The 19,537-nt window shown below is 42.9% G+C and overlaps 1 protein-coding gene and 1 pseudogene across 4 annotated transcripts in view; both read right to left on the bottom strand.

The window, feature by feature from the left end:
* DNAH8 (dynein axonemal heavy chain 8) overlaps positions 1–19,537 on the bottom strand; it is a 1,091,167-nt gene that overhangs the window by 754,708 nt on the left and 316,922 nt on the right. For all 4 annotated transcript variants that reach the window (XM_075598772.1, XM_075598771.1, XM_075598773.1 and 1 more), the window contains 2 exons: positions 10,317–10,436; positions 8,025–8,166 (listed from right to left, as the gene is read on the bottom strand). In XM_075598772.1, coding sequence (XP_075454887.1) covers positions 8,025–8,166; positions 10,317–10,436 — 262 coding nt within the window. The remainder of the gene's footprint in view (positions 1–8,024; positions 8,167–10,316; positions 10,437–19,537) is intronic.
* Positions 18,779–18,897, bottom strand: LOC142494014 (5S ribosomal RNA; annotated as a pseudogene).

Below are 19,537 nucleotides of genomic sequence, written 5' to 3' on the forward strand. Positions count from 1 at the left end.
TCTAATTTAAGGAGGTTTAAATAGAGCCGTGAGTGGCGGCAGTTCGGGGGTAAGTGCTTGTCCTTGCCAGATGGGCTCGGGGCGGGCGTCGCCCGGGGGTAGGAGCGAATGGGCGGGGTCAAGCGAACGTGACACCCGGGAACCCACTCGCGACAACGGCCGGCTCTTTAGGGGTCGGCCGGGTACGGGGGCAGCAGGCCAAGGCCTGGCTGACCCTCTGACCCCACTCTGGCATGGACTAGCGCTTACTCCAGTATTATGATTGTTAATAAACAAAGCCGCGCCCTTTTATACCTCCAAATCTGAGTCTGGTCATTACTTGTCTGTTTATATGTGGGTACCGGTTCCAAGTGGGAGGGGGAGGGGGTCCCTCGCAGCCTCCCTAGTCATGCATATAGACATACAGCGAGACAGGTTCTTGAAAGACTAAAAGCTCACTCAACTAGAGCAATGGCTTCATCATGGCCTCTCAGAGCACAAGCATCACCCGTAGAATTGTGTAAAACAGCAGTGTGGTCATCACTTCACACATTTAGAAATCATTATAGACTTGACATCCAATCCTCGGCTGATGCAAGCTTTGGGCACAGGGTGTTACAAGCGGTGATACAATAAACTGGCATAAAAAGAATCTGGGCATCTGTGGGTTTTTTGTTATTATATTCTAATTATCTTGTTAATTATTTCCCACTCTCAATTTGACAGCTTGGGTATTTCCCATACGTATCCCCGCCATGAACATTGAATGGGAAAATAGAAAATGTATTCCTTACCGTAATGTTCTTTCCCCGGAATAAGTTCATGGCGGTGAGTATTTTCCCGTCCCTAATAATAGGAGATAGCAAGGGAGGTTTGCCTGGGGAAATCCTAAGACTGACTGCAGGTGAGAGGAGAGGAGCATTTTATAGCACACATGCAGAAGCTTTTTTCTGTCCTACTCAAGACTGATGGACGGAACTACCCATACATATGACCGCCATGAACTTATTCTGGGAAAATAAATTACAGTAAGGAATACATTTTCTATTTTCTTTAACAATTTAGGCGTACCACAAAGTAATTTACTTACTGTATTCCTCTTTTTCAATATTGCAGATTTTCCTTTTTTACATTGAGCAGTGCTTTCTCACACTTTTTGGACTGTATTCTGTGCATTCTTAGCCTTTGCTCTCAACACATTTGCCTTTCACGCACTTCATTTTTTTGACTTAGACAATTCAACTGTGCAGTTCTCTCTATATGTATTTTTTAGTTTACAATCTCAAAAGAGATTAGGTAAATATCTTAGAAACCCTCTACAGATTGTAGTAACACTGGAGACATGAATACCCTTATATGTACTTGTATATGTAATGATCTCTAGCCTCTGCTTTAAACCTAGTGTAATAAATTAGCAATAACCTAATAAAATGTTGTTATCGGTTTGGAATTTTAAACAATTGCATAATGTGGATTTGACAGTGAGGGGGATAATGAGTGAGGTGACGGGCAGCTAGCACAGGTGCACTAAAATCTGTTAAATCAGGGCAACTAATGTCAGATTACCTACATTTGTAACAGACATTATATTCCCTTAGTTTAATGCATATCCACAAAGGTAATTATATGCAAAAACAATGGCTGTTGTTCAAACTCATTAGCATATGCTTAACATTAGATTTAATTAGCACTGCACTGCGTTAAATTCAAATAACATATCTTGCATAACGCCTGTCTTACCTAAAGGTGGCATAAGAGGAAAGAGAGAGATACATACATGTGCACAAAACAGAACACATCTGAGATAGCTGTGAAATAAACTAATTAAAATAATTTGAATATACATTGCCTAGCTAAATTAGCATTTCCACGGTATCTCAAGTGTTCCTTTTCATGCAAAAGTATCTCTCCATTGTATAAAGGTGCGTTTGGGGAGGTATATAAGTAAATTGGGCTCTCAACTGGTTTAGTGGATTTGCAATGTTAGGATGGGGCCACTTTTGCATATCATTGGCACTAACGGGTGGAAAAATGTAACCATACATTATTTCAAGGAGAAACACTGGGTTAACGTACGGTTATTCTCTTCAGTGGATATGCATTACAATTAACCCAACGGACAGAAAGAGCTATTAAGCCTCTCTTCCTGATATAAGGCTGACAAGAACAGTTAAGTGTGCTCAAGCTTGGAGAGAGAATGCACGGGGAATCTGTGCTGGACTGTTCTAGAACTAGAGAGGGCTGGAAGTCACTAGTGTGAGTAAGGCTCGTACAGAACATTTAGACAGGGATTTACGAAGAAGCAACAGCCACATTATTTTCAAAAAAGATAATGATAGACAGCCCTCAGAATAACCGATAATGTATGCTAGATGCAGGGTGCAAAGAAGGAACAAGAGAAGTACCCAATATCCTCCGGAATAATTACAAAGTAGTAACAAACGTTCCAGCACTCACTGACTAATAGAACAGATCTATAAGCGGAGTAACCTTATCAGCAAAAATGCTACCAGAGCCTGAGGCAACAGTAGAGAGAAAGCATATCTAAATGTTCCAAAAATATATCAAAGTCAAACCACAGGGAATAAGACAGCAAACGTAATCTCCAATACTCTCCTCTCCTGCTGCAGTCCCCATTGCACTCTCTCTACTGTTGCCTCAGGCTCTGGTAGCATTTATTGCTGATAAGGTTAGTTCTTTTTGCTGATACATTAGGGGCTCAGTTTGTTGTTTTGGAGTATTGGGGTAAGGGAAGTATCTTTTGTCCCCGAAACGTTGCCCCCCTGCTTATCCCCATTTTCCCCTCCCCCCCCCCTTTTTATCCCCACTCACTCCCCACTCCCTATCCCTGGGTTTTTGTCAATTTGCTACCTTTATTTTTGTATATTCACATTATTGTGTTTGTGTCACATTGCTCCTTGTATATAACTTGTGCATTTATTAAATACTTTTTTGATTTGGCATTTTTATGCTTATAGATTTGTCCTATTAGTCAGTGAGTGCTGGAACGTTTGTTACTACTTAGCCACATTATTTTGTTTGAGGGTTTTTAGAGTTATTTATCTATGTATATCTTTATTTATATAGCGCCATTAATATACATAGCGCTTCACATTAGCAATACACATGACAATCACAGTCCTCACTCTGGAGTTCTTCACGGGGCGATTTGAGAAAGACCTTCACTTAGGATTTTTGATCCCTCTGGGGCTCCGTTCTTCCCAGTTGTAATAAATGTGACAATCCTTTAAATAATAAATAATACAAATAACAGAACATGGGAATGTGCTTCAGACATCAAAAATAACATTTAGGAAGAGGAGCCCCTGCTCCAAAGAGCTTACAATCTAATTGGTAGGTAGGAAGAACGTACAGAGACAGTAGGAAGGCATTCTGGTAAGTGTGTCTGCAGGGGGCCAAGCTTTATGTAGCAGGTCTATAGTATTAGCCATGGAGCTACTCATATGCTTCTTTAAGCAGGTGTGTTTTAAGGTGGATAGAGAGGGTGCTAGTCGGGTACTGAGGGGAAGGGCATTCCAGAGGTGTGGAGCAGTCAGTGAAAAAGGTTAAGGCGGGAGAGGGCTTTAGATACAAAGGGGTTAGAGAGAAGATATACATGAGTGGAACGCAAGAGTGGGGATGGTGCATAGGAGGGGCAGAAGAGTGTAAAGCTTTAAAAGTGAGGAGGAGAATTGAGTGTGAGATGCGGGATTTGATAGGAAGCCAGGAGAGTGATTTCAGCAGAGGAGACGCTGAGGCAGATTTAGGAAAGAGTAGAGTGATTCTGGCAGCAGCATTTAGGATAGATTGCAGGGGAGACAGGTGAGAGGCAGGATGCCGGACAGCAGGATGTTACAGTAATCGAGACGGGAGAGAATGAGGGCCTGTGTCAGAGTTTTAGCAGTTGAGCAACAGAGGAAAAGGCGTATCTTTGTAATATTGTGGAGGAAAAAGCAACAAGTTTTAGATACGTTTGGAATGTGAGAGAGGAGTCAAGTGTGACCCCTAGGCAGCGTACTTGCGCTACTGGGTGTATGACAGAACCAACAGTCATGTGGAAGGAGGTAGTGGGGCCAGGTTTGGGATGAAATATGAGAAGCTCTGTTATTGACATGTTGAGTTTAAGTCGGCGGAGGGCCATCCAGGATGATATCACAGAGAGACATTCAGAAACTTTGGTCTGTACAGCAGGTGTAAGGTCAGGGGTTGAGAAGTAAATGTGTGTGTCGTCAGCATAGAGGTTATAGTTGAACACAAGCAATGTGATTAGGTCACATAGAGAAGTGTGTACAGAGAAAAGAGGAGAGGTCCCAGGACAGAGCCCTGGTGTACCCCCACAGAGAGATTGATAGAGGAGGAGGTGTTAACAGAAGAGACACTGAAAGTACGATGGGAGAGGTAAGAGGAAATTCAGGATAGAGCTTTGTTATGAATACCAAGAGTATGGAGAATGTGAAGGAGGAGAGATTGGTCCACGGTATCATATGCTGTAGAGAGGTCGAGTAATATGAACAGAGTGTAATGTCCCCTGTCTTTGGCAGCATGGAGGTCATTAGTTATTTTAGTGAGGGCTGTTTCAGTGGAGTGAGCAGTGCGGAAGCCAGATTATAGAGGGTCTAAAAGAGAATAGGTGGTGAGAAAATGGAGTAGGCGAGAGAATACAAGACGTTCAAGGAGTTTAGAGGCAAAAGGCAGGAGGGAGACAGGTCGATAGTTAGAAAGACAGGTAGGGTCAAGCTTTCTTTTTAAGTAATGGTATGACTGTTGCATGTTTGAAGGAGGAGGGAAAGGTACCTGAGAAGAGGGAGGAGTTAAAAATATGTGTGAGTGTAGGGATTATAGTAAATAAATTTATGCTGCAACGAAGAGAAGGGCTTGATTGGGGTGGTCTGATTTTCCTTACACAGTATACTATTGCATGGTCACTGAAAATGTCAGGTAGGCTACCAGAGGATTGGAATCTGTTCGGACTAGAGAAGATAATCCAGTACAGCAAGGAATGGTTGTGAGATTTCAGGTATGTCCGTGTGGGTTGGGAAATTAGTTGCGTTTAATTAACTGACTTGAGTTGTATCTGGATTGGGTTGAACCAATTGTAGTTGAAATCCCCAAGAACTAACAGCTCACTCTTCTTATTCAGAGAGGAAATTGAGCCAAGAAACTGGGTGATATCAGTCAGGGATTGTAGTGGGGCTTTAGGGGGGTGGTAGATGCCAGCAAAAAGAATGGGTTTAGAAAAGGAGAGGCAGATTTTCCCAACTAGGATTTCAAAAGAGGGTGGGCTTGGGGGGCAATTTAGCAGTGTACATTATAAGGTTTCTGCAATATAAAATAACACCCCTCCTCCTCTCTTTGAACTGTTTTTCCCAGAAATAGAGTATCTCTGTTTGCATCGTTGCATTGAGGGTTTTAGGAGTTAGCCATGTTTCTGTGAGAATGATGGCTTTGGGTTTATGCATAAGGCACCATACCATTAGTACATCCAGTTTGGGCAGCAAACTTTGGATATTTATATGGGCAACAGATAGACCTTTTTTGAATTTTAAGGGGGTATTCTCTGGGGTATGGGACAGAGTTGAAGGGAGGGCCTGGGTTACGTTCAATATCACCTGCTAAAGAGAATAGCAGTACAAATAGAAATTTGAGTAGTTGTTTGCAAGTTGTATATTAGTGTTGTTTGCCATTAGAATTAGCGGTGGTTGGTGTGCTGTTTTTCAGAGTTTTCCACCAACATTCTGTAGATCAGCGGTGCGCAAACTGGGGGGCGCGACCCCCAGGGGGGGCGCGAGACTGCCGGCAGGGGGGCGCGGGGTTTATGGCAATGTGACGTCATGACGCCGGAGCGCAGGTGAGTGGGGGCGCGGGAGTGAGGGGACCGCCGGTAGGGGGGCGCAGGGAAAAAAGTTTGCGCTTCCCTGCTGTAGATAATGCAAGGCTTTTGAATAATCCAGGGGGTATGATGATATTGTGTGTGGGCCAGGAGTGAAGAGTTTGTAGTGGATAGAGAGAGTAACATTTTGATGAAGTCACAATAAAGAACAGAGTTGAGATACATAGCAGGTGCATTATCGCAGAGGTAGGAAATGTTGCATGAAACGGTTGTGAGCCAAGTGAGTGTGTGCAGAGGAAAAAGAAGAGGTGTGCCTTTCTTTGCCAAAATGTTATGCTACATTTGCAATGCTAGGGTCTCTTGAGGGATTGCAGAGGGATTTTGGGGGGATGGGAGAGGAGGTGGTGTGCAGTCAAGTGTTGCGAGAGGTTGCAGTAAATAAAGTGTACAGGGGAGGTTAAATTTGCAGGCTAACAAGCATGGGAAAAAAGTGTGTTGCCGTTTGTTGCCTTGTGCAGATAAATTTGCAGAAAGTTCCAGATTCCAGTCCACCCCTAGTCCAACCACAGTCTAACTACATATTCACTTAAAGATTCACACTTTAAGATGCTATGCTTCCCTTAAAGCTGCAGTTCAGTCAATATCCTGCATGTGTGTTTTTTTTAATAAATCAGTTCTGTAGTAAGAAAAAATACTTTTAGCATTTTCTGTTTTTAAAAAAACAACTTTGAAAGACCAATTTTCTTGTATTCTATTTTAACAGCCATTTGCTAAGGCACTGCCCCTTCATGTCCTGTCACAAGCTCTGGCACACCCCTTTGTCAGCCCTGCCCTCCCTCTAGCACTTGTCTGTGCAGCAGTGCTCATGAATATTCATGAGCTTCCACTGCCAGTCAAGCAGATTATAAACAAATGCCAGCTTTTAATATGTCACCAAATTTCGACCTATCAATACATGGAAAACGAATTGACCTGCAGCTATACTGTTCTTTAGCTAATTAGAGATTGCACACATAAAACTATTGAAGTAAAAAAATAAATGCAAATTTTTTTTTAAAAAAAGACTGAACTGCAGCTTTAAGATATATATATATATATATATCTATATATATATATATATAGATATATATATATATATATCTATATATATATATATATATCTATATATATATATATATATATATCTTATAAATAGAACGGTATCATCTATTTATTTTTTGATTATATATATGTATATATATATATATATAACCAGTCATATGACCTCGCCCCAAAAAATCTGCTTGTTACAAGCTGGACAATTAACACCAGATAATTAACAAAATCAAGTTCGCTGTTCTAAACATACAAGATATTCCTAATACAGACAGGGTCGGTGAATCTTTTAGACAGGGGGTTACAGATGATTCAATAGGTTAAAAAATAACAGATATTTCTAATACAGACAGGGTGGGGTGAATATTTTATACAGGGAGTTACAGATGATTCAATGGGTTAAAAGATACCAGATATCCCTAATACAGACAGGGTGAGGTAGATCTTTTATACAGGGGGTTACAGGTTATTCAATGGGTTAAAACATACCTATGGGTGAAGAGACAATGCAGTTAGTTCCATATCACATCAGCTGAGGTTATTAGTCTTGCATGAAGAACAATAAATATATAACTACTGTCTAACTACATACTGTATAAATAAAAAGATTCACACTTTAAGATGCAACAATCTTAAAACGCTATGCTAAATCCAATAGGAATGTGATGAAAGATACACAACAATGATCATACAGAAATGCAACTGTGCACATACTGTATGAACAATTCTTTTTGGAAATCCCAGAAACAAGAACTGTAATTTGCTCCAAAGATAAACATGCCAACTGTTACCAATTTTTTTAAGAATCACCCATCAGCACCATTATACTGTATATGACAAAGACAAGTGTAATATCTGTAATGAGGGAAGTTTTCATAGGGTAGTAACCATTACATGGCATGGTTGAGGAATGGAAACCTATTCAAACATACGTGTCTACCCAGGTTTTTTTCCCCAATGTTAATTTAAAAAAAAGTTAATCGCAGCCAAATTCACCCACCTTTTAACAGGCATGGTAATGAGGCAGTAAGTATTTCAGGATACACATCACCGTATAAAGTGTATCTTCAAAATATATATAGTATGTATAAAAATATCATAATTATTACAAACAACGTACCTGGTAATGCATAGATTTTCTGACTTTTCTTTGCATCTTTAAATTCATATATTGTTTCAAATATGCATATTAGCTCTTTCACAGCTTCCTCTATTTGTTCACTTTTGTGGTTTATTATTTCTGCCCACTCCCTAGTGCAAACCTATTAATGGAAGAAAAAAATATGGTTATGAATTTAGTAGAATATTTTCGTAACCTAGAATTAGAGCTGTCCTTTTATAAGGCTGATGCCAAATAATACTATTGGTGGTTCTTTTCTTGGGGTTGAGGAGGAGCGCTGGATCTCGTGATATGTAAAAGAATATAAATATGTATATATAGTGCAGATGGTAATTCACTGCTTTAAAACGATGTAAAACATAAGAAATGAACTCACAAAAATCGTATAAAATCACTGCATGTCAGAGATCCTTCTCTCTCTGACTGGAGCCCTTTATGTTACTGGAGTCTGTATCCCCTCAGTGAAGTGGGTGATATGAAAATAAAGAAAACCACAAATAGTGCAAATAGTATGAACTATACAAATGTATTATGCACAGGTTATCAGGAAACTCACATTTTCCATTATAAGATTGGGTGGTGGAGAGAACCGCCGATAGAAGCAGGCTGCTGTTCGGTGCTTCACTTTCCCCTCACAGTGTAGTTCAATGCCAATCTATGCCGTCGCGTCACTTCCGGTTTCGCGTCACGGGTGAGGGCGGGAAGCCAGAATGGGAGTAATCTTAGCAGTAGTTTGCCAGTCCTTCCAGGCGCAGAATCTCTCTAACTCTACGCGTTTCGAGCGCGATGAGGAAGACTATGCAAGGACTCTGCAGGGCTTCTTTGATACCCCCAAAGAAGCCCTGCAGAGTCCTTGCATAGTCTTCCTCATCGCGCTCGAAACGCGAAACGCGTAGAGTTAGAGAGATTCTGCGCCTGGAAGGACTGGCAAACTACTGCTAAGATTACTCCCATTCTGGCTTCCCGCCCTCACCCGTGACGCGAAACCGGAAGTGACGCGACGGCATAGATTGGCATTGAACTACACTGTGAGGGGAAAGTGAAGCACCGAACAGCAGCCTGCTTCTATCGGCGGTTCTCTCCACCACCCAATCTTATAATGGAAAATGTGAGTTTCCTGATAACCTGTGCATAATACATTTGTATAGTTCATACTATTTGCACTATTTGTGGTTTTCTTTATTTTCATATCACCCACTTCACTGAGGGGATACAGACTCCAGTAACATAAAGGGCTCCAGTCAGAGAGAGAAGGATCTCTGACATGCAGTGATTTTATACGATTTTTGTGAGTTCATTTCTTATGTTTTACATCGTTTTAAAGCAGTGAATTACCATCTGCACTATATATATTTATATTCTTTTACATATCACGAGATCCAGCGCTCCTCCTCAACCCCAAGAAAAGAATACTTCACATCCTGGGATTAGGAACGATCCCATCAGAGGAAGTTGAGCTGCTGCTGTACACTGTTTTTATATTTTATCTTTTACACTATACGGTGATAGGTTAATTGTGTGTACTTAAGGTGTGTCACTTATCACACTAATTACTATATTGTTTAGGAAGCGCCCAGTCCATCCACTTCCCCCACTCCCTCACCCACTGTTACCTATTGGTGGTTCTACCATATGTGTTTGTGCTCTTCAATAAGTACTTACTGTATAACAATGGCCAAACCAATTACATTAAAAAAAAGAAGCAGAGTGTTGTAGAAAATGTGTACGACTGATGTCTTATGACATAATGTATCAGACATTACAGTCCATGATTAGTAGCTTTTTTAATGTATTTCTTCAATTATGAATTCTGGCACAATAAAATAAAACTAGCTATTTTTTTGCAGATTACTTGACAAGTTTTTTACATAGCTATTGTCTTGCTAATGGCACTAGAAATAATCAAAGGAAGAATCGCCCCATCGTTCAAATGGTTTACTTGCACAATATCTAAAGTAAAAAAAAAAAAACTTGAACACTGACAATAGTACTACTATGAAAGGCATATAAGAAATACAGAGTTTTGTGTTAGACGCAACTGCTCCATCTTCGCTTCCAATTCTGTCTGATGAGATCCTGCCTAGATACATTACTCCCTCACCTCAATGCGTTCCGTGCTTCCACTTTGTAAGGAGGGGCATATACTGTACATAACTCGAAACGCGTTGAGGAGGCGAGGACGTATCCAGACGGGAACACCGTACAGTCTGTTCTTCACTGATGATCAGTGTGCACATTTAAAAACATTCCTTATGACATTCTGGTGACTAAATGATATATGTGATCAATTACCTCATTAGTACTAAGCATGTGTTCTACCGTGGCAGGGCCATCCTCTGGCAAGACAATTAAAACTGTCTGTGAAATGTCCTTCAGGATCGCATCAATATGCATTTCACAAATATCATTAACCTGGTGAAAGAGAAGATTTTTTATAACATTAAAACATGTGGAAATTGTTATCTCTAACCATTTCTATTGGACCTTCAGCTTTCTTAAATGACATCTTCTGCTAATGAAGTAAAGTAACAGAGAAACTTCACGTATTAGAGAGGAAGTGAATCCTAAGATGCTGATCAGTTTTACGTTCTCTCTTCGCTTGTTTTCCAAGAACACATCAGTAGCAGAAAAAGGAAAAAGTGTTCTCTTCAGACAAAACCAGTAGGTTCTAATCGTTAATGTAAAATATACATATATTTAGTGCATTTTACAGTAAATATTTGAACAGTTGTAGCACTTCATTTCTTGCAAAAGCAAAAAAAAATCACTGTTTTATGCGTTTTACAAACTGTTGAGGTCTTATAGCTATATAATAATGGGAAAATGTGATCTAAAGTTAAAATGCAGCTAAACTCATAATTGTTTTCCAATTTTTCCTTTTTATCAAGCCATCGGTCTTGGATTGTTTTTTTGGGGGGTTGTTTAGGGTTAGGAATGGGTCCTTTATTGGATTTGCTCCTGTTGGCTTCACTCATGAAGATGAGGATGGCTTGCATCCAGGCTATGGTGAGTAATCACATTTTTGTTAATGGTCAACATTGATTGCCAATGTGGCTAATTCGGCTCCCATTGAGGGCCTAAGTAGCCACAGTGACAATCAATTGATGTTAAGGTTATTTTTTTTCTTGCGATTGTTTTTTGCAATGTATTTATTTTATAACATATTTTCAAATGTTTTTGAAGAGGCAAAAGCCCTATTAGCCACATTTGGCTAATAGGGCTATTGTCCATTAGTCTAGTGAGGAGTGAGGGGGTAATGTTTGTTGAGGTGTAGGGGGTTGAGTGATGGGAGTAGAGGCTCTGGAGTGGGTAATTAGGCCAGCTGGGTGGCTGGTGGTAGGGGTTAACCACTTGGTTACATTAGTGATTAGTAAAGCATTACCAGGCCATGCTTTACTAGCCCGTAAGGTAGAAAGGGAGGGTAGGTAGTTAGTTTAATATTGAAACGTTATACAATATAGATTGCAGGTTACCATTAATTGTTAATGTTGCTAGCTACGTTATGACCTAATTGAGATGGTCTAGCTAGCCACAGTGACAGTTAATGGATTAATGTTTAAATTATTTAGTATTTTTATATTTGTTAGTGAGTGGGGTTTTTTTTTTAAAAATAGTTATTTAACATTTTTTTGGAATGGACAATTAGCCACATGTGGCTAATCGGGCCATTGGCCATAACTATAGAGGGTGGGTGTTAGGTTTCTTGGGGTTTGTGGGGCTGGAGGGGTGGGTGATGGGGGTAGTTGCTTGGGGTAGGGTTGTTATGCCTCCGGGGGGGGGGGGGGGAGGGGGTGGTAGGGATAACCCATTGTTCCCGCTGGCCAACAGGGGTATGTGGTATAAGTTTTTTTATTGTATTAGCCCTTTTGGTCCCTGTGGTAAACCATTATATTGAGCGGTATGCACTGAGCTTACCTAACAAGCGTGCATGCGGTCTGATGTCACCCGCACGCCCGACATACTGTTTCAACTCCAGAAAAAATATACCTGTACATTGATATTGACCAGAAAATTTGCTACAAATGAAGCTATTCCAAAGAAATAAGGGAGAGTAGGGTATCGATGTATATAAAAGAGAATCAGAAATAGACCATACAGTAGTATTGTGGAAGGTGAAGAAGATATACATATTGGACCTTCAAATATTATACTCACATTCTGGTGAGTGTAAATGAGCGCATCACAATCTGTGGCAATGGGTGCAGTGATGTGGATTATCTCGAAACATGAGAGAACACCATCACGCAAAAATATATATAAACTTTATAATAAAAGAACACACAAGCCTCACAAATGCACACTTACATTTGGGTAGTTCTTTCCAGCGTGTTAAATAGAACCATATTCTATAAGAAGTGGCAATCTAACCGCTTCCGCGACACCGAAGGGAACAGCTGTTTGTTGCCGGCTGGAGATACTTCCGGTGGTGGCCGCCCAGGAACCTCGTAGACCTCGGCAAACGTTCTTGTCTCCACTCGGGTGCTTCTTCTCACAAGACTACGCATTTTGCTTTTGGCAAAAGCTTTGTCAGGAGTCAAATTCTTAATCCCCATCGAAATGAGCTTATAAAAGGCACCTCTTAGTCTCCATTGGTTCATTTGTTTAAAAATGGGAGGAGGCGAGGAAAAACGGACACTGAAAATGACTGATACATTGATCTTTTCAATTGTTATAACCTGCAACTATGTGCATGATTGTGACGGTACGGGGTAACCAGGCTCTACAATAAAGGTTAATCCTGTTTATTGGTTGCCCCTGATCTATATATAAGGGTTGAAGAGAGTTTGCTCTTGGGCGAAGTAACATTGTGACTTTGCAATGCATAACCTATAATAAAAATATTTGATGTGTTTTTATCTTTCCATGCATGTCAGCATGCAGGGATTGCCAGGGCATGGGTTCCAAGATTTTGCAGAGGAATTGTTGTCAGAATGTGCCTAGGTAGTTGGGGTCTGGAGTTGTCGGTTCCCCTTAAAATGTACCCGGGAATCATGGCTGATTCTCGGATACATGTAGGCAGATTCTCCTGGCAATATCTCCCTTTGAGAACGTTTGTGTGACTCACCACTAGGGTTCCCTGCTTCATCATAGCCCAGAAAGATAAATGGGGCTTTCACAGTTGGGGGTAACCAGGCTCACAAATAAAGGTTAAGCCCGTTTTTGGTTACCCCTGATCCGTATGTAGCCAGGTCTCCCCAGCCTGTCAGCACCCCCCTCACCTTGCTGGCGATCGCGGGTGCCACCGAGTCCAATGGCGGCCCCGCTCGGCGATCGCAGGGGTGAGGGCGGTCAGGCTCCGGCTCGGGGGTTGCCGGGGACGCGTGCGGCCGGTTGCCAAGGCCACACGCGCGTCACAGGTCTCCCGGAGCCGGGCGGTGAGTGCGCCGTCAGTTCACAGTGGCTCGCGCATGCGCAGTGATCGCGCATGCGCAGAAGTTACCCCAGAGCCAGGGAGAAGTAGCGCGAGGGGGAGGATAGCAGTGAGAGAGTCACGGCAGTCCCAGATAGCTTGCGGCTGTGCAGGAGAGCACAAAGAAAGCCCGCGAAGCCCTAGCCTACCAGGGAAGGCTCTAGGCAGGGACTACGAGTCCCAGGAGCCTCTGCGCGCCCCACGTGATGCCAGGGAGCCAATAGGGCTTAGGATCTCCAGGCAGGCAAGGAGATACATTGTTTGGGCTTGCAGCACGCTAGTTAGTTGGAGCAGTGGAGCAGAAGGGGAAGGAAGGGTGCAGGGAGCGAGTGAAGCTCCTGCATCGCGTAAGGTCCCCCCTCTCCCAGGTAGGCCCCAACTCCCCACCAGGTTAGTGGGTAATTGATAAGGGACGGCCCCAGTTAGGGACTCTGCCCTTAGTGTGAGTGCTGTCTTGTCAGAGTCACAGCTGTCAGTGCAGTGAGGTCTGACAGGCAGGCACAGTGTGGTGCAGCACGGTTGCTGTACGTACCAAGTAGGTGGCAGTGCGTTACTGCAAGTACTAGGTATAAGGTAGTTAGAGTTAGGACCGGGAAGAGCTAGGGGGACGGGATATGCCATTAACCCCTTAGGTCCCAGGTAGGTCCTCACTCCCCAGCTTGTGGTGCTACAGGGACAGGCCGTAGGTTAGGGACCGTGTCACGTAGTGCTAGTGTTAGATAGGGACACAGCGGACGCTGCGCTTCCTGAAAGGAGACTTGGGCTCAAGCCTATGCCCAGAGACAGAGACTATCTTCAGGGTGGGATCGCCCCTGGCGGACCCCAAGCAAGGAACCACCGGATCAGACGGGATCACTGGTCGACAGATCCTTTGCGAAGTCCATGCAGGCCCGAGTGCAGGAGCACTAGGCAGGTACTCTATAAGTGCACCAACAAATCATAACATTCTCTTAACACATAGTGGCAGCGCTGACCACGGGACAAAGGGGTTGGGCTGTGGGCACCGTGTGGGGATGTTATACTGTGGTGATGTTATGAGTACGATGTAATAGTTATCATTTGTTCATTCAGTAAACCTGTTATCCATAATACTGGTGTATGTGGTTTCTGTGTGAGTTCCTATGTTAGGGTCATTCTACATTCCCATAGAATCCTACATAGGTGGAGGCGCTGAAACCAAGAAACGTTCCAGGGGATTCACCCCAGGCTCTCACTAGCGGAGGCTCAGTCCTCCTGTGAGCCTGACAGGTATACGCACCACACCTGGTAACACCGTATGTTCTCCGCACCCACACCATATCTGCGATTGGGGGGGGGGGGGAAACCCGTTACACGTATATAAGGTTTCAAGAGCGTTAGCTTTTGGACCCAGTAACAGTGTATTGTTTTTACATACTGTCTGCAATAAAAATATTTTATGTGTTTTTATCTTTCCGGACATGTCAGAGAGCAGGGATTGCTAGGGCATGAATTTCAAGGGGGATTTCGCAGAGAAATTGTAGTGAGAATGTGCCTAGGTAGTTGGGGTCCGGAGTTGTTGGTTCCCCAAAAAATTTACCCGGGAATCATGCCTAATTCTCGGATACATGTAGGCACATTGTCCCGGCAATATCTCCCCTTGAAAACGCTTGAGCAACTCACCTCTAGGGTTCCCTGCTTCAGCATAACACAGAAAGTTAAATGGAGCACAGGGATGAAAAGTTTTCCTGGAACTGTGGGGATCCCTAGGTTAAGGGGGTACCACAGATAATGCCCAGGTAGCTCAGAACCAGTATCGGGTTTGTGGGTGCTCCAACCGTAGATAAGGTTGTGAGGATACTCTCAGAGTCCAGGCTAAGTCCCATAGATAGTGTGTGAGGAAAAAAGGCTGATAGAAATAAAAGTATATAAACAAAAAGAAAATATAATGCTCACTGAAATAATAATGTGAATGTAATATGATTGTGCCTTACACGTCTAGAGTGACGGTGGGTGCAACTATGAGCCAAAATTAACATAAATTAACAGCAATTGGAAGGAGAAAGCATTTTGTTGCCGACGCCGACCAACTAGAAGCCCATTTGAAATTGCACTCCTTGGCAATTAAAACTTAACATTTAATTATAATATAGATAAAATAGGTTCTTAACATATAGTAATTAGTAATTAACAACATATAATGTACTTATGCGGGAAGGGATGGGGAGGTGGTAGGCGGCCACAGTGTATAATAATTTATGCTATGCCTAAATACAACGGCAATAGCACCTGACAAAGATTGGCCTTAATAAAGAGTCAGTTACCTTGCTGTAATTGCCCAAGGACGTTTAACCTATGTTGGTGTATTGTGCGTCATATGGTTCAGCATACCGATCAAACCAACCTATATTGATCTTGTTGCCCAAAACAGTGTACCATAAGTAAATATAATATTTAAACTAATAGATTGTAAACCACAGAGTGAAAAGGAGCTGCCAAGCCTGGAAGCGATCGCAGTTAAAATTGAGCAACGGCAGAGAACTTGATACAATGTAATGATACTACCAGTCTCTCCCGATTCCCTCACGCTGACGTCACCACGCCAAAAACGCACTACGCGTTTCCCTCCTTGACGGAGATTCTTCAGGGGCGCCTGTGGTTTTGGTCACAGCCTGTCTCTGCACTGTGATTCTTTGTATCAGGATTGTATCAGCATGCTCTGAGGTTGTCAGCTGGAAAGTTGCAATTAGTAGCGCTTTCACAGACGCTTACCACCAGCTCAGCTAGCCTGTCAGTATTTGTTGTGCAGATTCATTTGGTCACCGGTGTATTGTTTGGTGATTCAATTATTGTGCTCTGTTACAGCTATCCTACAGGGGATATACATTCACTGTGCAGATTATATTTGGACGGCATGTCCACATACCACAGTACTATATTACTGCTTTAGTCAATTAAGCAGAGTGCTCAGTAACAGCCTAATCCTGGTTTTTTATAAAATTATTAGCTATCCTGATTTAACTACTGTGTATAGTGTTTTTTGTATGTCATTTGGTGCAGAATCAATCCACATGCCACCAACCTATCATTGATTTGCACATACAGTGTTAACAACAATCTATTAGTTTAAATATTATATTTACTTATGGTACACTGTTTTGGGCAACAAGATCAATATAGGTTAGTTTGATCGGTATGCTGAACCATATGACGCACAATACACCAACATAGGTAAAGCGTCCTTGGGCAATTACAGCAAGGTAACTGACTCTTTATTAAGGCCAATCTTTGTCAGGTGCTATTGCCGTTGTATTTAGGCATAGCATAAATTATTATACACTGTGGCCGCCTACCACCTCCCCATCCCTTCCCGCATAAGTACATTATATGTTGTTAATTACTAATTACTATATGTTAAGAACCTATTTTATCTATATTATAATTAAATGTTAAGTTTTAATTGCCAAGGAGTGCAATTTCAAATGGGCTTCTAGTTGGTGGGCGTTGGCAACAAAATGCTTTCTCCTTCCAATTGCTGTTAATTTATAGAAATAAAAGTATACTTTCTATTCTATTCCTCATACCCAGGGCTTAGGGATGTATTAAAGTATATTTTATGAATACATTGTAATGTACTGTTGTGTACTGTCATGTGCTGGGACTTTCGGAACCGATGCCCACACAGACTGTCTGGGATACCCATACGTGCCAGTAAGTCTGCTGGACATCGGAGTTCAAAGCAGACAGAGGATGCAGGAGATGTGAAAGCCATTTAAGTAGCAGGGAAGGGCTCAAGTATCCAGGTCCGGAGGACAATGGCAGTCATCCTGGCTGCCATTTGTTCTGCCAGACCTAGGGGAGCCTGACCCAGCGGGTGTCATTGAGATAGCCAGGGACGGAGGTGGCAAACTTGCACATGTGCCTTGGCAATTTCACATTTCCCTCTGACCCAGCTTTTCATACCGGCTCGTCTCTGATTGGCTGCTGAGAAAGTTCCCATGCGATGATTGGCTGCTGAGTTTTATGAAAGAAACTCAGAATACTATAAGAAACGTCCGAGCCAATCAGATTTGAGATTCCCGGAAGACAGAGCGCGGGCGGGCTTTTCAAAGTTGCTCTTGCGCGAATAGCAGAGCAACCGGCTTCGATGTCAAGCCAGGAAAGCCTGCCTGCCAGATTCAGATAGTCCAGCTTCTTGCGGCCAAGTTCTCAAAATCGAACATAAAGGTCTCGGCTGGGATTTGATATAGATTTCGGTTCCAGAGGATCGGTGATAGGTCGCGGACAAAAGAGTCCAAGTTCTCAGAAGAGAAGGGAGCGGTGGCGTGTAGAACTTCAAGCCGATTTGGGAACCAGGAGATTCTGGGCTATGTCCCGGTCAGGGTAAACTCTTATTTAGAGTTTCCTGCACCTAGAAGGGTCTAGTTTTCAACCCCCAGAAACCAGTGTGTTTTTCGTCTGTATTTTGTGTTCCATTGTGTGTAAACAAATTTTTGCCGAATAAATTACAATTTATATCATTACCTTGTTTTGCTCAATGAATGATCCTGGTAAAAAAAGTGTAAACTGCCGGGTCTCCAGTGACATTAGGATCTTAATAATTACAGATGCCTGCGGAATATGTGCACAAGGCATGCAAAAACACAATTTCACTCTGACAATCTTCATCAGAGCACATGAAATCCAGCTAACTTCTGGAAGGTTATTGTGACGGTAGGGGGTTGCCAGCCTGCATTAATAAAGGTCAAGCCCGGCTGGCTGCCCCTAGAACCATATGTCAAGGGCTAAAGTGTCAGCTCTTGGGTCTAGTTGTGCGCCTTGATGTGTTTCCCTGAATTTCTGTCCCCATATTACGGTCCCTTGGAGGAATGTAAGCTAGGGATGCCAGGTATAGTTAGGATCCCTGTTAGGAAATAGCTGCAAGACAGGGACTTTTGGAACGAGAGTTTAAGGGTGGATATTAGGGAGAAACTAGGGTAAAAAACTATATAAAGTATTGCTGACCAGAGTAGCCGGTAGAACTGTTATTTTACCCGCAAATGGTGTATAATATGTGGATACCCGTCTGTAGATGAAGACGGGGATGTTTATGGAGGTCCCATGTAAAGTATAGCAAAAACCTGACCTGTTTGTGAGCTTTACCTGTTCCCCAGAAACATGAAACTTCGTGAGTGTAAGTCTCAGGTGGGATATTTTGGTCAAAATGTATTTGCCTTGTTTGCAGGAGTTCGGGGGAAAAAGTTACCGAAGTTCCAGAAATTCTCCCTGACGTGCAGGCATGATTTGCGGGTACGTGGGGTGAATTACACCAGCGTTACATAGTTACATAGTAGATGAGGTTGAAAAAAGACGTACGTCCATCAAGTTCAACCTATGCTAAATTTAGACAATACAGCACCTGGTATTCCCGGGCAGTCTCCCAACCCGGTACTAATCAAGCCTCACCCTGCTTAGCTTCCGAGAACAGACGGGATTGGGCGCTTTCAGGGTAGTATGGCCGTAGGTATCCACCAGAATCCTGGTTTTCGAGCCCATGTATCCCAGACTCATTTCCCTCAGTTATAAGGTTCCCCGAGGTCTATACTTTATTAAAGTACTAGCTGATATACCCGGCACTGCCCGGAATGTAATTTTCACGCTCCCCTTCTGTCAACATTCCCCCCTCTCTCTCCGCTCCCCGTCTCTTTCTGCTCCCCCTCTCTCTCCTTCCCCTCTCTGCCCCCTTCTCTCTTTCTCCCTCCTTCACAGCTCCGGCCCCCCCCCCCCGTTCACAACTCTGTTCCCCCCCACCTTCACAGCTCCATTCCCCCCGTTCACTGCTCCTTCCCCCCTGTGCACAGCTGCGCCCCCCCAATTCACACCTTTGTCCCCCCCCCTTCACAGCTCCGTTCCCCCCCTTCACATCTCCGATTTCCCCCCCCCTTCACAGCTCCGTTCCCGCCCCCCCCGTTAACAACTCCGTGTCCCCCCTCTTCACAGCGGGGTATCTCCCCTCTCTCTTTGAGTGTAAATAATATATGTATCTCCCCTCTCTGTGTGTGTATAAAATATGTATCTCCCTTTCTCTGTGTGTATATAATATATGTATCTCCGCTCTCTGTGTGTATATAATATATGTATCTCCCCTCTTTCTGTGTGTGTATAA

This window comes from Ascaphus truei, chromosome 4 (assembly GCF_040206685.1).
Source record: "Ascaphus truei isolate aAscTru1 chromosome 4, aAscTru1.hap1, whole genome shotgun sequence".
Taxonomy (NCBI): Eukaryota; Metazoa; Chordata; class Amphibia; order Anura; family Ascaphidae; genus Ascaphus; species Ascaphus truei.